This window comes from Schistosoma haematobium (assembly GCF_000699445.3).
Source record: "Schistosoma haematobium chromosome Unknown HiC_scaffold_55, whole genome shotgun sequence".
NCBI lineage: Eukaryota > Metazoa > Platyhelminthes > Trematoda > Strigeidida > Schistosomatidae > Schistosoma > Schistosoma haematobium.
The window spans coordinates 39,587-60,855 of NW_026137007.1; the positions used below are offsets into that span (position 1 = coordinate 39,587).

Here is a 21,269-nt window from a genome sequence, read left to right on the forward strand (position 1 = left end):
TAATTTTCGGATCAGGGTCGTTTGACTCCCGCAATTTGCTCACAATAATATTCGATGTTATTAGATTTTTCTTCTCAGTCACACCAGGATGGGTTTCACTCTTACCTTCAGATCTTGGTAGTGCAATTTGTGGCTCACAATTTGGGTCCACCAGTGAGTTACTAACTACCTGTGTACTGCTTACAGCTTTTTTCTTTTCGTTTTGTTTCCTACGTACTATAGTCCACTTTTCATCCCTCATAACACTGGGACTATTTGGAACGGTGACTGTTTTATCCAGATCTTCGGTTCGCATTAAAGGTGCATTATTAACAATGTCAGTACCAGGTGGTACTACTCCCCCTGTTAATGTCAACGAAGATTTCACTTTTACGTCATTCGAGTCGGTTGTTTGAGGCGTCGCGTAACAGCAGGTACTACACTGACACATTCGTCACTGTCAGTGCCCGTGTTGTCAGCGCATATGCCATCCTTCTTTTACAGGCCAAAGCCAATAGGCTCATAGCCTCCTGTATTAGTAATGCCTTGTTGGCACAGCAAAACATGCAAAGCCAATGTGAGTTAGGCTTCGAGCATCTTTTGTATGCGGTGGGACTTAAGCGGGTGCACATTTTGTGGAACCACTTATGGCATTCGTCACACTGCATCCCCTCCTCCACAGGGAACAAACAGTTTGGTTGCCCACATTTGTGAGTCTTACCAACCATTGTAATTCGACTTAAAAGGTTTAAAAACAAAAGATGATAACAATGTGAACACAAGTGTTAGTCAAGGACTAAAAACAGGTACTCAGGACAAAATGTAGCAAAAATTTCAAACTTTAACCAAAGAACTCTTAGTTAAAGTCGACCAAGAATGCTTTTCAGTGCAATAAGTACCAAAAGCCAGTATAATCACCACAAGTACAAAATTCACTGCCCTTTTTGAAATTAGCGATAAATATGTTTGGTGTTTATTTCTAAACTGTACATCTATCACTGACCATATTTCATGATCACTGTCATTAAACAATTTCCCCAGCAATAACATCGGTAGCAAGATAGCTAAGTGTCTGAGCTTTCAGTTGCCCGCAAAACAGCAGTATACAGTCTTTGAAGATGAGTGTTCTGTGTCTCAATTAAATGCAGCTGGCTGTGGACAAATGTTAAGAATCTTTTTGAAAACTGGGACTTTTAGTTTATCATACACTTACTCTGCTTGTATGTTTTCCTGTTAAACTAGACTCAGATGCATGAGAATACTTAAATGGGAGCAAAATAATAAAAGCATTGCAATACGGTACTAAGCCCATGTTATGCTTTGCGCAAGTAATAGTAGCTGACCTTATCTAATATTGATGAACTCAAGGTAAATCACAACTGCATAAATTCTTTGCTAAAACACATGTGATTTGGTTATTTATATATTCCACATTTCTGACTAAATTCATCACCATATTTTCATTTAGAATGCAACAGGAGTGAGTCTTCACAGACATTAAAAACTGTTTCGCCCTTGGGACTATGGCCCTATGTAACTGTTTACGGGAGATCCAACGAACAGCAGATCATAAAAAGGATGCTGGACTTCCATTTTAGTCTCACAACCACTTCCAGTATTTTTTGAATTCTTTTACTCTTTCGTTTGGAAAAAACAACAAAAACTGCAGCTTAACATTACCAATACAACTTTTAAACGGGAACTTGGTTTAAACCTTTGTTTGATATTCGGTTCCTAATTAAAGTTCTCGAATAAATTCTTGAATCTAATGCTAGTTTGTTTTATCTACATAATCGTTGCAAGAAACTTGTGATAAGCGAGCCTCTCAGCACCTAGTTCATGTGTTCAAATGGTTGTGGACTGAATAGAAGAAGCTTTCGCTTAACAGGCTTCCGTGTCTAGTACCAGGGGATCACCAATACCTCAAGGCAGGAAACTAGGTATGTTAACAATAAAAGAGGAAAAAGAAATTGGTAAATCATAGTATGATACAATACTTAGTCCTTAAGAATAAATCCAGTTGCCTCTTAAAGGACTCCTGGGAAGTCGCTTGGACTAGCTCGGCCGGCAGAAAACTCCAGCATTTGACAACTCTTAAGGAGGAGAAGTTGTGCCATACAGTCCATTCTGCTATGTTGTGTCTCTAGTTTCTGGGTGTTACCCCTTAGGTTAGTGTTGGAACTAAGCTTAATTAGGCGTTTTAGGGGATGTCAAGAAGTGTTAAGGTTATTGTAAGCCATTAGGTCACCTCTAAGACGTCTGTACTGTAATGAGTAGAGGTTAAGTGATTGCAGGCGCTCTTCATAAGGTGATTTGGTGGATATCTTCGCCATTTCCTTGGGAGACCTACAGACTCGGGTCCTCTCATAGCCTATTCTAACCACCATGGGTTGTCACGCCAGCTGATGGATGGACACGCGTTGCACATCCTAACCGTACCTGCTTCTTATCTTATAGCTTCTAATTCAAATGCCATATGACAAGCAAGCAATGCCTCTACTCACACTAATGGAACACTAGTAACTCAAATGCACCTCGTATGGTACCTTACACTGGTTTACGCACTCGCTTAGCTCTTTAGTGAAAATCCCATGAACCCTCCTACCTCCATCAAAACAAATAAGTCTGTATTTGCAGCATATAGCAATTTTATTATTCAAAAGTAAGATATAACAGTTAGGATTGGAGTAAAATGGCAGTATATAGCAGATGCACGTGGTACATGTCTTCTTCGACTAACTGAAATAGAGAATATAGATATCAGCTTAACAGGCTTATTTAGGAAGACTAGTGTCTAATTTGAACTTACTGAGTGAGAAAGTTATACTGGAACTACGAATGTTGTAGAAATAGAGTTTCTCGGGGCGTACGAAGCACTCAGACTGTAAGACAGTTGTCCAAAAATAATTCGAATATGAAGGTGAAAATTTGCAGGTACTTTTCATCGTAAGGGTGAACATATTAGGTATCAGTTGACATCATACCGTAAGAAAACACAAATTTGCGAGTGGTGAAATATAACCTATAAAAGTGAGCTTAATAACAGTTAATTACCTTTTTACTCCCTGATCATGACCCTTCGGCTTCCTTTTACGGCCAAAACGGCAAACATACACAAGACACTGGTAGCAGATTTCCGGCTTTTCAATGTTAAGCTTGCTTTAACGCACTGAGTAATGAGTACAACCCCTCTGTTACTGTTATATGGCATATTTTTCATAACAAACCCTCTGCAACAGATTGGTAGCATCTGTGACTTCATCTATAATTGTCGGAAGTCTGGGTCCTTTCGAAATCAGTACCGATATACCCTACTGCTGGGCACTCTGTATTAGTTTGACTCGTTGGTGGGACAGTGTTGTCCATAATACTGAAGAAAATTAAAACCGCAGATTGTTTCCTTTCATTTTGCCGATAAAATCATAAAGGACAGTTAGGAACGAACATGCGAACAGTTAGAGTCACAGGCGGCAGCAACAATTATTTTAGCTAAATAAAAACGAACTTCGGCTTCGGATATCAAGAAAACAATGTAAAACATAACCGATTGTCGTTTGAAAACGTAAGGTCTTATGTTAGTACTAGCCAGCTTAGCTGAATAAATACAGTGACTTCATTAGCAGCAAACTCAGGAAAACCTTTGCTCCAACGTTCAGAGTATTACACTAACTTCCGGATTTTAGCACACTGAAACATCAAATTCTGTAGCTACACAAAAGAAATAGCGGAGAAAACACAGAACGAAGAAAGCTGGCCGACACTTTATAACACAAGACTAGCCAGATTGCCTGAAGAAATACATTGACTTGAGTAGAAGCAGCAAAAACCCGGAAAACATCGCTGATTCGAAATAAACTTCACACCAACATATAGGACATTACACTAACTGCGGCATTTTAGCACACTGAGACATTAAATTACATAGCTACACAAAAGAAATAGCTGAAAGAAGCACAGAACGAAGAAAGCCGACCGCCATTGCTTACAAAGATGGCGGATGTAATAATTCCCGCCTCATTCTGATTGGTTGCTTAGATGAAGGGCACATTTACGAAATTGAGTTGCGTTTAATTGCAGCCCATAAACTCAGTTCATTCGACTGATGGACCCCATACCAACTGGTCACAGGTGTTCATTTAGTTAAATTTTTGTTGTTGTTGCAAGATGTATGAAGAATTTCCATAGTGTGACTTATTTTCAAGAGATAGAGACTTACCTACACTTTTTAAATGGACTATCTGTAGATTCTGAAGGTTAACTTACCGGTTCAAAGTGGTTCGTGATGATCGGGAGGTTGTGTGTTTTCTCGGTTAGCTTGTCGGAGAGCTGTTTATACATTCCGAGAGTTTTGTGCTGAGGCAGAACGTAACTGGTTTTTAGTGCTTTCACTGTTTTCCTAGTCTTGGTAGATGATGGGAATAAACCAAGTAGTTGTAAACCTATACGCCCTTTATATTTTGATTTTCAAGCGTCTACACAACTGGTAAATTTTATGTTGCGATTCACTGTTGAATAAAGGATCCTCGCGTCTTAGATGCCATGTTGCCGTTTTATATTAGTCGTTTTGGTAACCCTCATTCACGCACACATGAGTATGGTTGGTATTGCGAAGAAGCCGTTGAGAAAGCTAGAGAGGTACTTTTTGTTTCTAACTTCTTAAAATCTTTCAGAACGTAGCCAATCAGATAGGTGCTGACCATAAGGAGATCATTTTCACCAGTGGTGCGACAGAAAGTAACAACCTAGCTGTAAAAGGTGTTGCTAAGTTTTATCACCCAAAGAAGAAACATATTATAACTACACAAATCGTAATGAACTAGAGAGTAATTTTATTTGTATTTTAGGGGCATAAATGTGTCTTGGATTCCTGTAGAGTTTTGGAAAACAACGGGTTTGATGTTGCGTATTTACCTGTTCAGAAAAACGGAATTCTAGATTTGGAGGTACTAACATTCTCTTTTATGATCTATTATAGGTTCTGGAACAGTCTATTAAACCCGAAACGAGTTTAGTCTCTGTCATAGCTGTTAATAATGAGATAGGTGTCCTTCAGCCCATCGAAGAAATCGGAAGACTATGTCGAAGTAGAGGGGTTTCCTTCCATACTGATGCTGCACAAGCTTTCGGAAAAGTGCCAATTGACGTCAATGCTATGAATGTAGGTTTCTATCTCACCATTGCTGCTTCTTTTAAGGCACAGATGCGAAATGTTTTAGTTTCCTTTTTTATTTGACGATTCTGACTACACCCAATCAAAAATCATGACGGTTCATTCTGATATAAGCTGGTATTAATGACTAAAGTAGTTTCTGCTAGCCATCGTTTTCGTTTTTAATTACTTAATAGATAGTTTTAAAAAGCCAGTTTGCCACTTTTCTTGACTTAGGATTGAAGAATTTCAGTTTCTGTTGGTACTCCCTAGCCTGACGGTACTTTCCGTATCCGTGGAGCATGTAGTCATTTGAAAAGTAGTGAGTTTTATGTGCCCTCGAAGTGTCCAGATTGCGAGGTTTGGCCATTGGAGAGTTTTTTATGGTCAGTAAGTTTATGTTCGAACTAATAAGCTATATTATCCCTAGACATGCTTCAGGTTGTCTGGTAGTTTTCTAGTTAGTCCGACAAGAACTTTTCGTAATGAAGTATGAATTTAGATACATTGTCGTTCTTAGAAGAAAGGCATACTCACTAATATGAATACACGGTGATTTGGTGTATCAGTTCAATTCGTCGTGGCGAATTCATCAGCTAGTTTGTAGACTGTATTGAAATATTTATGCTGATGTCTGTAAGTACTCACAAAATGTCTGTACACTGTCACTCCTTAAATTTCCTCTTTGATGACAATAATATGAGTTTTGGTAATCACTTATGTGTTACTACATGACAACCTACGTTTCACAGTTATAAATTTATTTATTGACATTCATGTAATTCACAGTAGTCTGGATTGAGACAGTGTTTCTTTACAGAATGTAATTACATTTCATCGTAAACTAGTTTCTTACAAAAGATCAAGCTATACTTGGTTGGTTTTTCTAAATATTCCCCAGATATTTTATACTGCCTCTCGTTAACTACTTGTCTCGTTTTGAGCCTAATAATATGATTAGTCATCCATACATAATGACCCTGGTTTTAAGATTGAAGGAAACTCCATCAGTATGTGTGTTATCCCAAACTCCTTATATTTGTTTAGTAGCTGGATCTGTAATATCATTGATTACAGTCACTTTTGTTACTATTTAGCACACTGGAAATTTTAACAACTATCCTATACAATTAGACGTCCTGTAGTCTACTATAAAGTAGATTTGATTACATCTTCCACACTAAGTGTTTATCATCCCGATAGGCTACCTTGTACAAAGATCAAACCATTTTCCTATCCTCACAATAAAACTTGCTAAAAGGCATTTTTGTAAAATTACTCTCGATCTATTTATTGTCAACACCTTGTTACTATTACTGACTTAACCCTCACAACACCCGCGTCTATTGATAGAAATTATCAATTATAAAGTCATCAGTAAACTATATGTGTTGAAAAACTAAGATGGTTTAGTATTTAATAGATGTGATTTTCAAAAATTGACTGTCCACCAAGCGGTATTATGACCTGTCTAACTTGGAATATTTTATAAGCATTGGTGTCACAGTCCAAACGATTATTTAAGTGTCTTACTTGAATTTTTCATCTTATCAATATCGTCACTTAGTCAATATATGAAGTTCACTCTAGCTATAAATTATGAAGTTAACTACCAAATCCCAGGATTTTCCCAACTCATTGAATTTAACTGGGTTTCTTCTGACATGCTTGCACTGTATGCATTAATATTCAGTAATCACTTAATTTTGTGAGCGTAAATATCACTGTGTAATGGTTTATTACTTTTCATAAGCATTACATTGTTGTGATGTGATAAACTCAAGGACATATTTTTGTGGAACTCCTTTCAGATTGATCTCATGTCCATTAGTGGTCACAAGATATGTGGTCCTCAGGGAATTGGTGCTCTCTACGTAAGTCGTCGACCCAGGGTTCGATTAGAAGCTCAGCAAAATGGAGGTGGACAGGAACGTGGGTTAAGATCTGGTACTCTTCCTACGGCCTTAGTTGTTGGCTTAGGTGAAGCAAGCCGTTTGGCCAGCGAGGAAATGAAAGTAAGTTTTCAAAAAGAATACTATTTACTTCTTGTCATCTAAAAACATGAATAACTTATCATTAGTGTTATTCATTTTGTTTCTTTTATTAGGCTGAGATCTTGCTTTTCAATATCAGTTTTTCCAATACCTTTTAAAGGTTTCTGTCACTCAGTTAATTTATCATGATTAACGTAAGTCACCCTAGTATTGGTGATACGATTTCATGTAATTCTACCTAACACTAACACTGAGATACTTTTGTAAATGACTTCCGAAGTATTAATGAGATTTTCAGACACCCCTCTTTAAGATAGCTCCCAACCACGGCCGTGTCTAACTATTCAAGACCAGTCATGTCATCCGGAAACAGTGATTGTCAGCTTGAAATATCCAAAGTGGTTAAGGGTTTGATGGAGTGTGAAAAGTGTTCAGTAAACCCACAACCTGAACAAAAACCAGTCCATTTCCTGTGAATCGGTTTTTGTTGCGTCCAGTACACTTGGAAGTGCAATAATAGACACAATTTCGGACTCATCTATCAAAAAACTTTTACTTTAGTGTCTATCACCTTTATTTTCTAAGCTGTTTTTTGGAAATGTACACGATAGTCGTCTCACTTCAGAATAACCTAATACAGTTTGCCATATCTTCTAAATTATCTGAATGCTATTTAAATCATATGTTTTTGGGGGATTTTAGTAGTTGATGTTCCTTCCAAACTTTCGATTCGTTATAGATATCGAAATTCACTGGATAGTGAGCACATGGATAGATTGATCAAAATTCGTCATAACATAGGACATTTAAGATGTCTTTTAAATTGTTTCATTTTGCTCTGTGTAGATTTTCAAAGAATGGTAGTTAGAGTGTTATTAATTTCGTATTTTTTACTGACATGAGTCTTTCCGCTAGTGGATGAGAATTGTGTTATATTCTTACAATAAATAGATACCACTTTTTTTAACATCAATTTTTTTGGCCGTTGCGAAGTCTCCACCACTGTTTTTTAGGAGAATATAAGTGTTTGACTATCGAAACTAATGTGGAGCCAAAAGACAGCTTCTTGTGTTGTATTGGGGCTCGTGCATTCGGGCCATCTATTGTAGGAGCAGTTGTATTTTATTTATTTATAATTTATTTGAACACATAAATATTGGTACAAGAATGCGCCACATAAAACATTGTTTTATGCAGTTGTATTCTCTAGTCCGATTATTGATTTATTCACCTAGTTTGCCTTTATAGGACTAATTACTTGTTAGTCATCGACACAATGATCTTTCTTCGACTATTTCCTCAATGACAGTGAGATAACAACCGAGATGAATAATTAATGCTTATTGGTCTAGGATACTGTTTTCTATGCTCACTTGCCCGATAGCTAGAATATAACGAGGTAGATAAATCACTGTAGAGTTCGATTCATAGCTCAAAGTAGCGTGATAGCATGCATTAATTTTCACTGCAGATCAGCATAAATAAGAAAGCACAATATGTGCATAACTACCCCTTAAGTGCAACGGAACTAAGTATTAGGTCCATAATTATTTCACCATAAATTTAGTAAGGTAAACAAAGGACTATAACTGATGTGCCACATAAAAGCTTACAACCAGGATAATACTAGGTACTATCACCCAAGCGTCTAATAATCATGCAATAAAAACATAAACGATAGTCCTTTATAGGAGTCCCCAAAGTTCTACCTTCACAATATTCCCCTTATTATTGGCAGAAACATGAAATATGTTCATTACATACTTGATCGAAGTTAGAATAGTGGAATATATATCCCAAAAGAGTCTTCATCCCTGCTCGCAATCTCACCATCGATAACTAATTTCAGTATTATGACTAGATCAGAAGTTGATGCTTGCGCATATTATAATGTGCGCAACTCTATTAACCAGCACAGTATCATAAAGTACGCATTGGCAATCCCAACGGACTGTCTTATGTACATTGTAAGCCTCAATCTAGTACTACAATATTATGTCTTTCCACTTATTGTATTTCATATCGTTCATCCAGGTAAATAACACTTATCCTCGACTGGTCATAATATGTAGTCCAGTTGACTTTGAGTCTTTCTAAATTATCACTAATGCAGTAATCTGACATGTTTCTGGTTGTAATTGGTTTCTTCTGTGCTGTATAAGCTGTACAATTATGCAGTGTGGATAGGTCAATTTTATTTTCTGTGTGATAATTCATATTATTATGGATCGCAGCAAATATTATGATGTACTCATTTGGTATTTTTATTTTTATCCCATGGGATTGTAAGTGTATAACTTTGTTTAGAGTCACATGAACTCATAGTAATAAAACATTAGGGAAACTTTAACGATAATAATATGAAATTGTTTTTAGGATTAAAAACGTTAATATTAATTGCATGCGATATAAGTAGCACTGTTCATGTCATGTGAAGAATACTCTCTATTGAATGGACTTTGTAATCTAACATTAGTTAAACCTTTAGATAACTAGTCCTACTCTGACTAAAAAATGCTCTATTTCCGGAAGAACATTTACGAATGTATCAGAGCGACATATTAATATTCACTTTTGCTTAATTTTACCCATCTTCCACCTGAATAATTAGTTCAGTGGCAGGACTGGATAATTTCTACTTTTTCTCAATAGTATTTTCTTATGTCTGAAATGAACAATGTAAGTAGACGAGGTTATGTCAACTCAACTATATTAACAAATACAATTTTATGTACAGCTTGTCAGTTGTCTTTTGAAAACATTTCCGTCCATAGTAATTAGCTATTTAACTTTTTATCTGTTTTTCACTTATTGACCTTTTTTGTACTGTGTTATTAGTAACTAAAACCTGTCTTTTCGGATATCCATCATTTTTTCAAAACATAAATTCACTGATACAAAGTTGTGCTTGCTTTTACAAATCAATACAGGATGATTATGAACATGTTTCCATGTTAAGTAAACGTTTAATCGATGGCATCACTTCCAAAATTCAACATGTTACCCTTAATGGTGATCCAATTCAACGTTATCCAGGCTGTGTAAACTTTAGTTTTGCTTGCGTAGAGGGTGAAAGCTTACTCATGGCTTTAAAGAATGTCGCTCTATCATCCGGCAGGTGATTGTAAATTTTTTGTAGTCGTTTTCAAATCATATTTGTTTTTTTATTGTATGATATATACAAAATCACTAAGAGAAATAAGCCTAACTTAGTGTTTATGTATTTACTTTTAAAGTAATTGTTTTAATTGAATAAAATATAAAGATATTTTAACCCCTTGTATTATAATAGTTCTAAGTATTAAGCTGCTTACCAATTTCTCTAGAATTCTGCTTAAAAAAGTTAAAGTTGTTACAATCACTAGTAGTTTAATGTTTTAGTCTCCAAGGCAAACTTGTGCTTGTGGGTACTGGGTTTAAGCTTATATCACCATAGATAAATGACTCCAGAAAAATGTATGGATAGCTCAGTAATCAATACATAAGTAAACTTTCCGCTCTCATAATGCTTTGAACGCATACCATTTAGCAGTGGTTTTGTGACGCTGTAGTTTAGGTGGTTTGAGCGTTGAATTCTGAAGATTATGGGTTATAAGTTTGAAACTAAAGTGCCATATTACCTTTTTTATTGTCAAAGTTTCCTCTCATTCAATAAATATATCTCAAAGTTTATTGCATAAGTTTATTGACATCCAGGAGTTAAAAACGGAACTGTTTTACTAATAACTTCTAAGTGTGACATTTATCTGTGTTATATTTCAGTAGAGGGATGATGGTAAAACCTTAAAATATCGACGACTTACAGCGACTTTAGCGATGACCTTGATGTTAATCAGTCGAAAATATTTTAACAGTAGAATTCAAAAGTCGATCTAAGCTAGACCACCAGTGGAAACCTGGAAGTACTGGACAGCCGTTTGCTCCTAGTACAGGACTCGTGAGTAGTGCGCATCCACCGTCCCACACGCGATATTGGAACCCAGGACCTTTGGTCTCACGGGTGAACACGTAACCTCTAGACCACTGAGTTGATATCCAACGGTGTTAATGTCTAACTTCAATCGATTCATGATCTTGCTCAATCCTTCATTGTCTACGGTGAATAACTGTCTCACCCAAAGTGAATATATATATATATATATATATATATATATATATATATATATATATATATATCGGCTAAGAAATTAAATCAAAAATAGCCAATCAGGATGGAGCGTTAATAGAAGAGCTTCAAATTATAGGGAAATGATGAAGGTACTATAGATTGAGTTCTAATAATTAATGAACTTATTAGGAGTAGCTCGATAATTTAGTCTGCAAATCATGGTACCGTAGTCCGGAAGTACCCTAACTTCTAGCTCTAGAAGTGTTAAATCGCATATGAAAAACACCCAGAGTTATAACAAATCACATGTTTCGTGTCATGCGGAGCATAGTTCATGCTAATTTAATACCGAATAAAATATCACATTGGAAAAAAATAAATATGATACTGAGTAATTATCACATTGTATCAAAAAGCGGAAGTAATGTTGAACAAGTCACAATCAGTAAAACAATGTAGTTTTGTCTTTTCATCCTGTCATATCAGTACTTTTATTTATTGTTAATTTGTAATTGTGTACAAGGCTCCCAAATGCTCTGGTACGGCCGAGGAGGGGTAGAGTCCGCTATTCGTCTCAAAATGCTCTCGCATGGCCATGGCTATACAGCCACTGCCAGGGAAGTCCTCACTGACTTCTCGCGGCGTCAGTGTTGTTTACGAAATTAAGAGGACGAAAAGCGAATGTCCGGCGCTTTAACCGGGTTGGTGGACATGGAAAGTTCACCTAAGGGAGTTGGAAAACCCTGATTCCAAACCACTGGTGCACATAGGCCCCAGTATCCTGAAGGGACAAACGGCGTATGAACCAATTGTTGGCCACCGACTACCATGGGACTGCATCTCCTTATATTGCTCCACTGCCTTGTGGATCAGACCTTTAGGTCAAGGGCTCGGGATGTGGCCCTCTAAGGAAACCACCTACTTTGGCCTGGGCACCCGGGTAGTATCACAGTCCACACAAATAAAGTGACTTGTGTGGCGTGTATGTATTCGATGCCCCTTGTTATCAATATAAAGTTTTATATATATATATATATAAGAATAGCAATTTAGTTTCAAATATATTCAATGTAGTGTAAAGTAAGTTTCCCATTTTTAAAAGTGGTTTACTTTCCTTGGTTGAATGTTTCCTATTTCTGCTTAACTTTTTTGTTGTTTGATTTTTTTGGATTTCAGTCCTTTATGGGAAATGGTACCAGAGGGAATCGACATAAAGTCGATACAATGGACACAACATTGATCATTTGTTATACTATACTGGAAGTTTCATTGTAGTTTTGTTCTTCATCTTTACCACTAAAAACTTTTATATTCTTTTATTTTCTAAGTGAAATTAAAATTTTAACAAACATTCATTTAACAATTGGGTCATGAAACTTCAAGAGTTATTTTCCTGTTTCTTTGAATATTTCAAAATAAGCTATATTTATTCACAATTTCACATTGTAAATCAATTCTTATTTTAGTTAATTTCAAGGTGATATATATTTTAGTGTTGAAAGTATTTGAATAGTTTAATAAAAAGCCGAAAATTATCAAAACTATGTCGTATATTAGCACAATAAATTTCGAAAAATCTGATCACACATAAACTTGTTAAGGACGTATATATATATAAGGTCGACTAGACAAATGAAGGTTAAGTTTAAGGTGAGCACAAATTGTTTTTGAATTCATAAAAGGGTTTCGGATGGCCAAGGCTTTAATAAATCTTATTATGGGCCCTTTAACACTTTTGTACAACACCACCAAAGCCAAGCTAAGATTAAACTTGTGACCTTTTCCAACTATGTGTTTGGCAATAGAGGATGATGAATGTTTGTCATCTACTCCTGTTGGGTCATATGATTTTGTTTGACTTTGTAGTAATTCAGACACCCCATTTTGATGATCACGGTTACTCTTCCCTATTTGTGCGTGGCTACACATACATTTGAACTAATAAACACAGTAGGATGTGACGCAATTGTTTTCATGCCTCTTAGTTTTTTGGTGCTTTGCTTTTTTTCCTTTGTGGAGAAATTCGATATTCTGTCGGAATTTTAACGTAAGCAGTGATCTAGACAATTACTTATTGATACAGGGTTCATCAGTGCTTCAGATGACATTATTAAACCAATTAGCTTCTGTATCTACTAGGAAAACCTACTATCAGTTGATTCTTAACATTTGTGATATTTTAGAAATAGAAAGTTATGTTGCTTAAAAATATGTTTTATTTAGGTGCTTTGTAAAGAAATTATTATACTTTAGAAGTGGTTTTCATAAAAACATGAAGTTTGTTGTGAAAAAAATGGAGGACACGAGATACCATTTGTTTTAAATGACACTGTCGGTTATTTTGTTAAGCCACATAACTTATTCTAGCTTTTGGACAGGCCAATTTATCCTTTCTTCTTGAGTCACGTTTTGACCTTGTTCATTATTCACTTGTCAGCATATGTGTGTGTACATCTTATCCTACTCATCACTTGTCTGCAGCTTGTTTTTGTGACTATACATGTTGATTAACGCATGGTTAAATCGAGTTGGTTTACATGCCTTCTCCACTGCGTGTCGTTTCACTTCACTTTCTTCGCTTCGTCCCTCCGATTGCCTGCTCGGATCAATGAGTGTACAAAGTATATGTATTCGTAAATCCATTCTCGTATTTGACTTATTTAATTCCGCTATTCACGATAATTTTATACAAGTATTGACGACATGTATATTTTAATAACAATCAATCATGCGATATTACTGGGATCAAATAACGGGTCACTAAAGAGTTTCAAGTTGGTACAGACCTACAACCACTTCATTTCTCTTCACAATATTAAACTACCGAGCCATTTTAGTCAATCTTTTTTTTCGTTTGGTGTTTATATATTAAACTCCGCCTGTGCCTCTTTCTAGGGCTGCTGCCGGTTCCGAGCCCGGGTAAAGACGGTGGGTTGAGTGTGGGGTTGGCAACCCCATCCCGTAAAAAAGAACATTACTAAAATTAAGCTAGCCAGAATAAACAATTTAAACTCTGTCTGGGAAGTTGAAGGGAGTATCATGACGCCACATGTTGATAGATGTGGTTCGTCGAAAGTCGGATGCTGCTGCTCTTCCTAACAACAGAGCAATAATTTTTATAGATACGTGGAATTTCTGTGCAAGGTGGGGGTCGTTAGGACTAGTCAACTAGCAACGGGAATGAGGAGATATAGCTTGATGGTACTCAGAATCTGCGAAACCCATTTTATCCAAGCTGGACTGCAAAGGTTAGTACGGAAGTGATAACACTGTAGTCTATTAACGAAGAGGACAATGGTCTAAACACCCAGAGAGTGACTCTGATGCTGTCCAAAGAAGCACAAAATGCCCTTGATGGGTAGTAATCTCATGGATCCAGGATCATCAAAGCATCACTCAAAACAAAGAGGTGGCAAATTACAATTAATTATCCAATGCTATGCACCCACCAATAATATCAGTGACGACGATGAAGATCAGTTTCATGAGAGGCTGCAATCGATTGTAGTGATGTGCTCAGGAAGGGACCTGATAATGCTGATGGTAGGTCTAAACGCCAAAGTCGGAATGGACAACACCGAGTATGAGCATATCATGGGACGACATGTACTATAATAAAAGAACAAGAATGGCTAGTGACTTATATATCTATGTGTATTCAACAAATTGGTTATTGGCGGCACAATTTTCCAACACGAACGCATACATAAAGCTACATGGTCCTCACCGGACCACACCACGGAGAACCAGATAGATCATATTTGCATCCCTTAGAAATTCAGGTCAATGGAAGATGTGAGAACCAGTAGAGGAGCTAATGTAGCTTCCAAGATGAAACTGAAGCTAAATAAGTGTTGAAAAACTGGAGAAACAGCATTACAGAGGTTCAATACATACTTCCCTTGAGACACTGACAAAATCAATTCAACACAACTCTCAGAAGAGAAGAGACTACTACGAGGACAACTGGGAAGGGATCAAAGAAGCATAAGTCCAACGTGTTGGGCCGCAAGAAGCATCATGAGGTATGGATCTCTATCGAAACCTTAGACAATATTCAAGAAATAAAGTGACAGCAGTCAACAACAGAGAAAGTCAAGGCACAAGCTGAATACACAGAAGCTAACAAACAAGTAAAGAAGGGCATTAGAGCCGACAAGCAGAAATACGTGAAAGAACTAGCAACGACAGCCGGAACAACTGCAAGAGAAAAAAATATAAAACAACCATTTGACGAGACGAAGAAACTTGCAAGTAAATATGGTAAATCAGAGAAACCGGCTGAGGACAAAGAAGGCAAGACAATCACCGAGATTCAAGAACAGAGGAACAGATTTTTGGAACACCTCGAGGAACTCTTGAATAAACCAGCTCCATTAAACCCACCCAATATCGAAACAGCACCCTTCCTATAGTTGTCACTCCACCTTCAATCGAAGAAATCAGGATGGCCATCAAACGAAGCAACAGTGGTAAAGCAGCAGAACCTAGTAGTATAGCGGGTGAAGTATTGAGGTCACACGTGGAAATAACTGCAAACATGTCCCACGTTCGATTCAGGAAGATATTGGCTGGAGGACATGCCGCTGATAGACTGGGAAGAAGGATATCTCATCAAGATATCAAAGATAAGAGATCTGAACGAGTGTGAGGACTACGGAGGAATCACACTACTTTCGGCACCAGGAAAAGTTTTTGACAGTGTTGCTAGACCGAATAAAAGATGTCTTAGATACTAAACTTCAAGATCAACAGACCGTATTGCGTTAGGGTCGGATTATGAAAAACCCTGACATCTTAGGGGAAGCACAGAACACAGTGGACATCTTGGATGCAACTAGACGATTTGGACTTCAAAGGTGGTTTGGCCCTTCTATTCCATACACATCAACAAGTGCACGTCAAGACAACTAGTGTAGCAGAAGCCTCTGCAGCAGTAGGACTCAACACACACAAGAGACAAAGCAAGATCCCCAAATACAATATGAACGCCAACATTGTCATATTTGATGGAGAAACTCTGGAAAGGTTGAAAAATGTTATGTACCCGGACGGCATCAACGATAAACAAGGAGGATTTGATGTAGATGGCAAGGTAAGAACAGTATTCTCACGGTTGAAGAACATATAGAACTCAAAACAGCTGTCAGCCAACATCAGTCACAGTCTTCAATACGAACGTCAATACAGTCATGCTGTACGGAGCTGAAACTTCGAGAACTACTACAACAATCATCAAAAACGTAAAAGTAAACAATTGTCTACGCAAGTTGCTCAATATCCGTTGGTCGGATAACATAAGCAACTGCCTACTGTGAGAGAGAACAAACCAACTTCCAGCTGGGGAGGAATTTCGGAAGAGACGCTGGAAGTGGATAGAATATACATTACGGAAATCACCAAACTACATCACGAGACAAGCCCCAACTTCTAATCCCGAGAAGAAACGGAGAAGAGAATGGCCAAAGGACACATTACGTCGGGAATTGCAAACAAATATGAAAAGAATGAATAGCAACTGCGAAGAATTTCCAGGGACAAGGTTGGGTGAAGAATGCTGGTTGGTGGCCCAAGCTCCTCCATGAGGGATGATAGACGTAAGTAAGGGCGTTTATCTATAACCGAAACTATCACAAGAGAATATTCATCACAGACTAATAATTGTAATCATCATTGGTCTCAAGCTAACGTTTTTTAAATCTTTCTCACTGTTCAACGCACTCTAAAAACGGCTATATGTTATGCAACAGTCGAAACAATGGAAATTAGGGTTTACAATTAATTTATGTGTATTTGATCAATATAAAAGTATGATAAACAGCATAAGCATTCTTCTGTTAATATGAAATGAAGTGTTAGTGTTTTTTTACTTTTTCGGATTGTTGTAAACAGGATAGGAGTGCTAGTCATCGATTTGATTTTTAGTTAGCTACCAGTATATGGTTGTCATGACAAAGCCTATATATGACCGTGATGTACAATAAGATAAAAACGTATCAGAGGAAAACATTTACATAAGACCTCAAATAAACATTAGTTGTTTCAGGGCACGTGGTCAAATTCCAATACAATCTGGAAAATAATATTATCCATTCATCTACCTTTCAACAATGCTGTTAATATTTATCCTTCTTCGCATCTGTTCACTTATCCAGTAAATCGTATATTTTACAAAAAAACTTTGTTGGAGCATGGATGCAGATCTTTCATCCACTTCTCATCAAGACAACGTATTGCGGTTAAAGAATAGTGTATAAATTAATAATAAATTCAATTTCTTTCTTATCAAATAAGCAGTACAAGCAGTCAGATTACTTAGTAAATCCTTTTATTTTTCTGTTACTAAATCTGTCTTAAACAGACAGAAGTAAATATATACTGTTTATTTCACTTATTATTATGATTATATTTTATTAGTCGTTAAACTGATACTTTTTTATGTAATATGTTACAACTAGTAGAGGTCGAATCTAAATCACATGAATATCCAGTGCTTAATTTTGTGTTAGTTTGCTTATTATATAGACATTGTAGATCACCAACGTAGATGATCTATGTCGAAATGATTGGTGGCCTACTCGACTTAGACGTGAATAGTGTGACGAACCAACTAACGTCGAAGTCACACCTCGTGGTCAGCACCTTACGTGGACTACCCCCATTGACGTAACAAGGTGCTATAGATGCTTTGAAGACTGTACGACACAAAGGACGTTATTACAGAAATATATTAGTTAAAGTAGATACAAGCGAAAGTAAGACCACTGCCGCATGGGCCAGTCCATGGCATACCATTAACTAATGCGCGTTTGTTGTACATGACCTTGGCAGGGAGCGACGATCTGTTCGACATTCAGTGATCCAACTGCCGGATGATTTGGCTAGGGCTCAGTGACATTTCACTGGCCCTACAACATATAAGTTATTTTACTTAGACACCGAGGTGTTGTTGGCTCAATTATAGAGATTTATTTGTTATTATCGTGGGTGTGCACTGCTGACGAGTCCCATACTAGGACAAATCTCCATTCTGATACCTATTTTTTATTTAGCTCTAAAACCTAAATTTTTTTATCTAATTTTATTGTCAATCGAACAGTTCAAATATCTGTTAAAAATAAGGTTTCAGGCTCATATTGCATGTATAATGTGTAGATTTAATGAATGAAGATTAGGTCATCGGTATGTCCCTCCGTCTATTTAGTGTTGACGAGCTCTAATACGTCCCATTCGAAGTATGGTTTTATAAACACATGCATTCTGGTATTAGCACATGTCATCCTACTCATCCAGACGCAATAAAAGCTTGACTCTACTAATAAGAAAGTACGTTAAATTGCCTGCTGAAAAGATATTGATATTTTGGAGATATTTGGTAATATCGTTAACTATAACACGCGTAGGTGAATAAACCACAATATACGTTACGTATTTGTGACTAGTGCTTGCCATTATTCTGACCTGACAGAAAATGAACAATAAAATGTAACAAATTTGCTAATAAGTGATAAGGAAGCAGAGTGGACATACACAACTGATTCTTTTTAATAAGCATTAAATTCACTTTCCTGGTTTCTTATTGCTCTTCCATAGTCATTTGAAACCAATTATTACAATGTTTCCTTCGCTGAGTATTCGGTGAATTTCTGACTTCAAATCAGTGTATCCACTACTTATGATTAACGTTCTGTTAATTATCTAGATCTTTAGATTCAGATGGTGTGAAAATCATAGTCTTCATTATTTCTATGATGTCGAACTTTCTAAAACTTTTATTATATTTGACAACCCAAAGTCAAAATAGTTTGAAATAATACTAAATTGTAAATTATGAAGTAACTTATTTTTAGTTATATATTGTAAAAGTACTTTGCGAATTCCATGATCTTGATGAGGATTTTGTCAACATGGAAGAAGACATCAAACGATGTTTGACGAAAAGAAATAATACGTTTAGTTTGTGTTAAAGCTGCGTGCTGTGTTTGAATGTCGAAGAATCTAATATATATATATATATATATATATATATATATATATATATACCCCTAAGTGGATTATATCACTACTGATTAATAATAATATGGGTGACAAGGTATCTGTACAATGAGTTAGATTTATGAAAGGAAATAAGTTAGAAGTACTTACTGGTCTTAGCATGAAGCACTGATCAAATTAAACCATGAGTGAATCATATAATATCACAGCGGAATCTATGATTTCGTGTTAAAATTTGATTGATCAAATATTTTAGCTGTGAAAAGCAGTATCTAAATGTAACCAGAATGTTTTTATAACCTTATTATGAAAGATAGGTTGATAAAGTATCCAAATAATCGAGTATATTAAATGAAAGACAATGATATTATAGTAGTTTGGTAACTTGGATTCTATGTACCCTTATCTTATTTAGGGTAACTCTAACGTTTTTGACTTGGTATTTAAAATTGATTGAATTGAACGGAAGACAGATTTTACTGTCAGATACATTCAGCTGAAGATACAAGAGTTCCCACTTTCCTTCATTTCAGAAATGAATGAACTTTTTTGTCGTGAATTAAGTTTAGTTATTCAGCTTACTTTTAACAATTCCCCGCTTATTCCAAAAAATTTTCAATTATACTACTTAATAACATTCAGTAACGAATTTATCTATTCAGTCGTCTTGAGTAAGTAGATTTCCAGGATTTATAATATCCGGTCTATTCATTACTCCAACTTCTCAGTATTTTTAAAATTCGCTTCCAGACCCATACGTTCGTCGACCTTTGTTGAATCGTAACTTTTTCATTTCAGTGTACTTAGCTTCAATTTCCATTGTTGACGGCGATAGTGTCTAAGACAGCCGATTACTTATATATAAATTATCCTACATTTTGTAACGTTTTGCCTTCGGTAGCTTTGTATCAAGCCCTTAGTTATGTGGTGTTTGTATGAACTAACGATTCCTTTGTACTTGTTGAAAACTTGATTTCGAATTCCTAATACAGTACATTCATTCGTGCTTATCTAGTACTTCTTGATTAAATTGAGTTATTTCTGGGATTCCTATTTTGTACTATAATTCAAATCCTGCTAATCATCACAGAACGTTGCGTGTTGAAAGAGTATGAAGAATAGTATGTGAGATTATCTGAGACATGTAGGAACAAGAGAAAATTGAGCTGATGACTAAGTAAGCATATTGGATGCGCTTGCAATTAGTGACGGAAGTGATAGACAACAACAGCACAAGCATGAGAATAAGATAATCTGGTTTTCAAAATTACAAGTTGAGAGCTTAATGTTTTCGAATGCATCACAAGTAATCTAGTTACAGACTGGATTAGGACGTATTTTTGATAACCAATGTAAAGTAGAAAATTCTGGGGAGTCGTAGCATTATATCAATCCCTGAAGTAAATGAATCTGTAGGTAGTCTACATTTATGACAACCTCATTAGTTTCACTGAACAAACCCTAGCTGAATTCGTTCTGTCAAGTGTACGTTTCGGATCACCCAGAACTAACCGAATTCAATCAGCTGCCTACATTCAATGGTTCATAGCAAATTGATTGTCTCTTATCAGACAATTAACTGACCTGCTCTGTGAATATGCGAAAATCACTAGTCTTGAGGTAAATATGGGAAAAGTATTCTCTACAGTGGTGGAAATTATTTCAAAGTCAACTTTTTTGAAACGTTTAAATATTAGAGCATCAATCTTTATAATTATAGGCTCATCAGTCTAACGAGTCTTATACTGTTGAACAAACAACAGTTAGCGGCCAATGGTAATCTTCTTGGGACGTGAAATAACAGTTCCGGCAGAGGACGTCAAACTGTTCACTTTGCTGATTTCAATTGATCCCGCTTACATTCGATCTCAACTGATGATTTTGTAAAATCAGCCTTAGTACTCAATACTCACTTTTTTGTACTTCACAACTCATTACGACGATTCTCAAAGTTGCATATAAAGGACTTTTAATACCACTGCATTGCGAAGCTAAGAACCGTATCATCGATAAAGGAAGTAACTAACGATAAAATCAGTGCATA

At 36.3% G+C, this 21,269-nt stretch overlaps 1 protein-coding gene across 2 annotated transcripts; it reads left to right on the top strand.

The window, feature by feature from the left end:
• Positions 1 to 4,033: 4,033 nt before the first annotated feature.
• On the top strand, positions 4,034 to 12,780 carry NFS1_5 (cysteine desulfurase). Of its 2 annotated transcripts, none has more exons than XM_051216591.1 (9): positions 4,034 to 4,344; positions 4,380 to 4,462; positions 4,498 to 4,614; positions 4,650 to 4,787; positions 4,824 to 4,922; positions 4,955 to 5,137; positions 6,940 to 7,316; positions 10,053 to 10,240; positions 12,407 to 12,780. In XM_051216591.1, exons 3-7 carry the CDS (start codon positions 4,519 to 4,521, stop codon positions 7,183 to 7,185), a joined length of 762 nt encoding a protein of 253 aa, XP_051064152.1. In that variant the 5' UTR covers positions 4,034 to 4,344; positions 4,380 to 4,462; positions 4,498 to 4,518; the 3' UTR covers positions 7,186 to 7,316; positions 10,053 to 10,240; positions 12,407 to 12,780. The 2 variants fall into 2 exon arrangements, with proteins under 2 accessions (XP_051064152.1, XP_051064151.1); XM_051216590.1 differs by having other exon boundaries at positions 6,940 to 7,143.
• Positions 12,781 to 21,269: the final 8,489 nt, after the last annotated feature.

Coding starts and splice junctions, on each gene's coding strand:
- NFS1_5 (XM_051216590.1), top strand. CDS start 4,519: ATGTTGCCGTTTTATATTAGTCGTTTTGGTAACCCTCATTCACGCACA. Junction 5,138..6,939: donor TTGACGTCAATGCTATGAAT/GTAGGTTTCTAT, acceptor AACTCCTTTCAG/ATTGATCTCATGTCCATTAG. Junction 7,144..10,052: donor TGGCCAGCGAGGAAATGAAA/GTAAGTTTTCAA, acceptor AAATCAATACAG/GATGATTATGAACATGTTTC.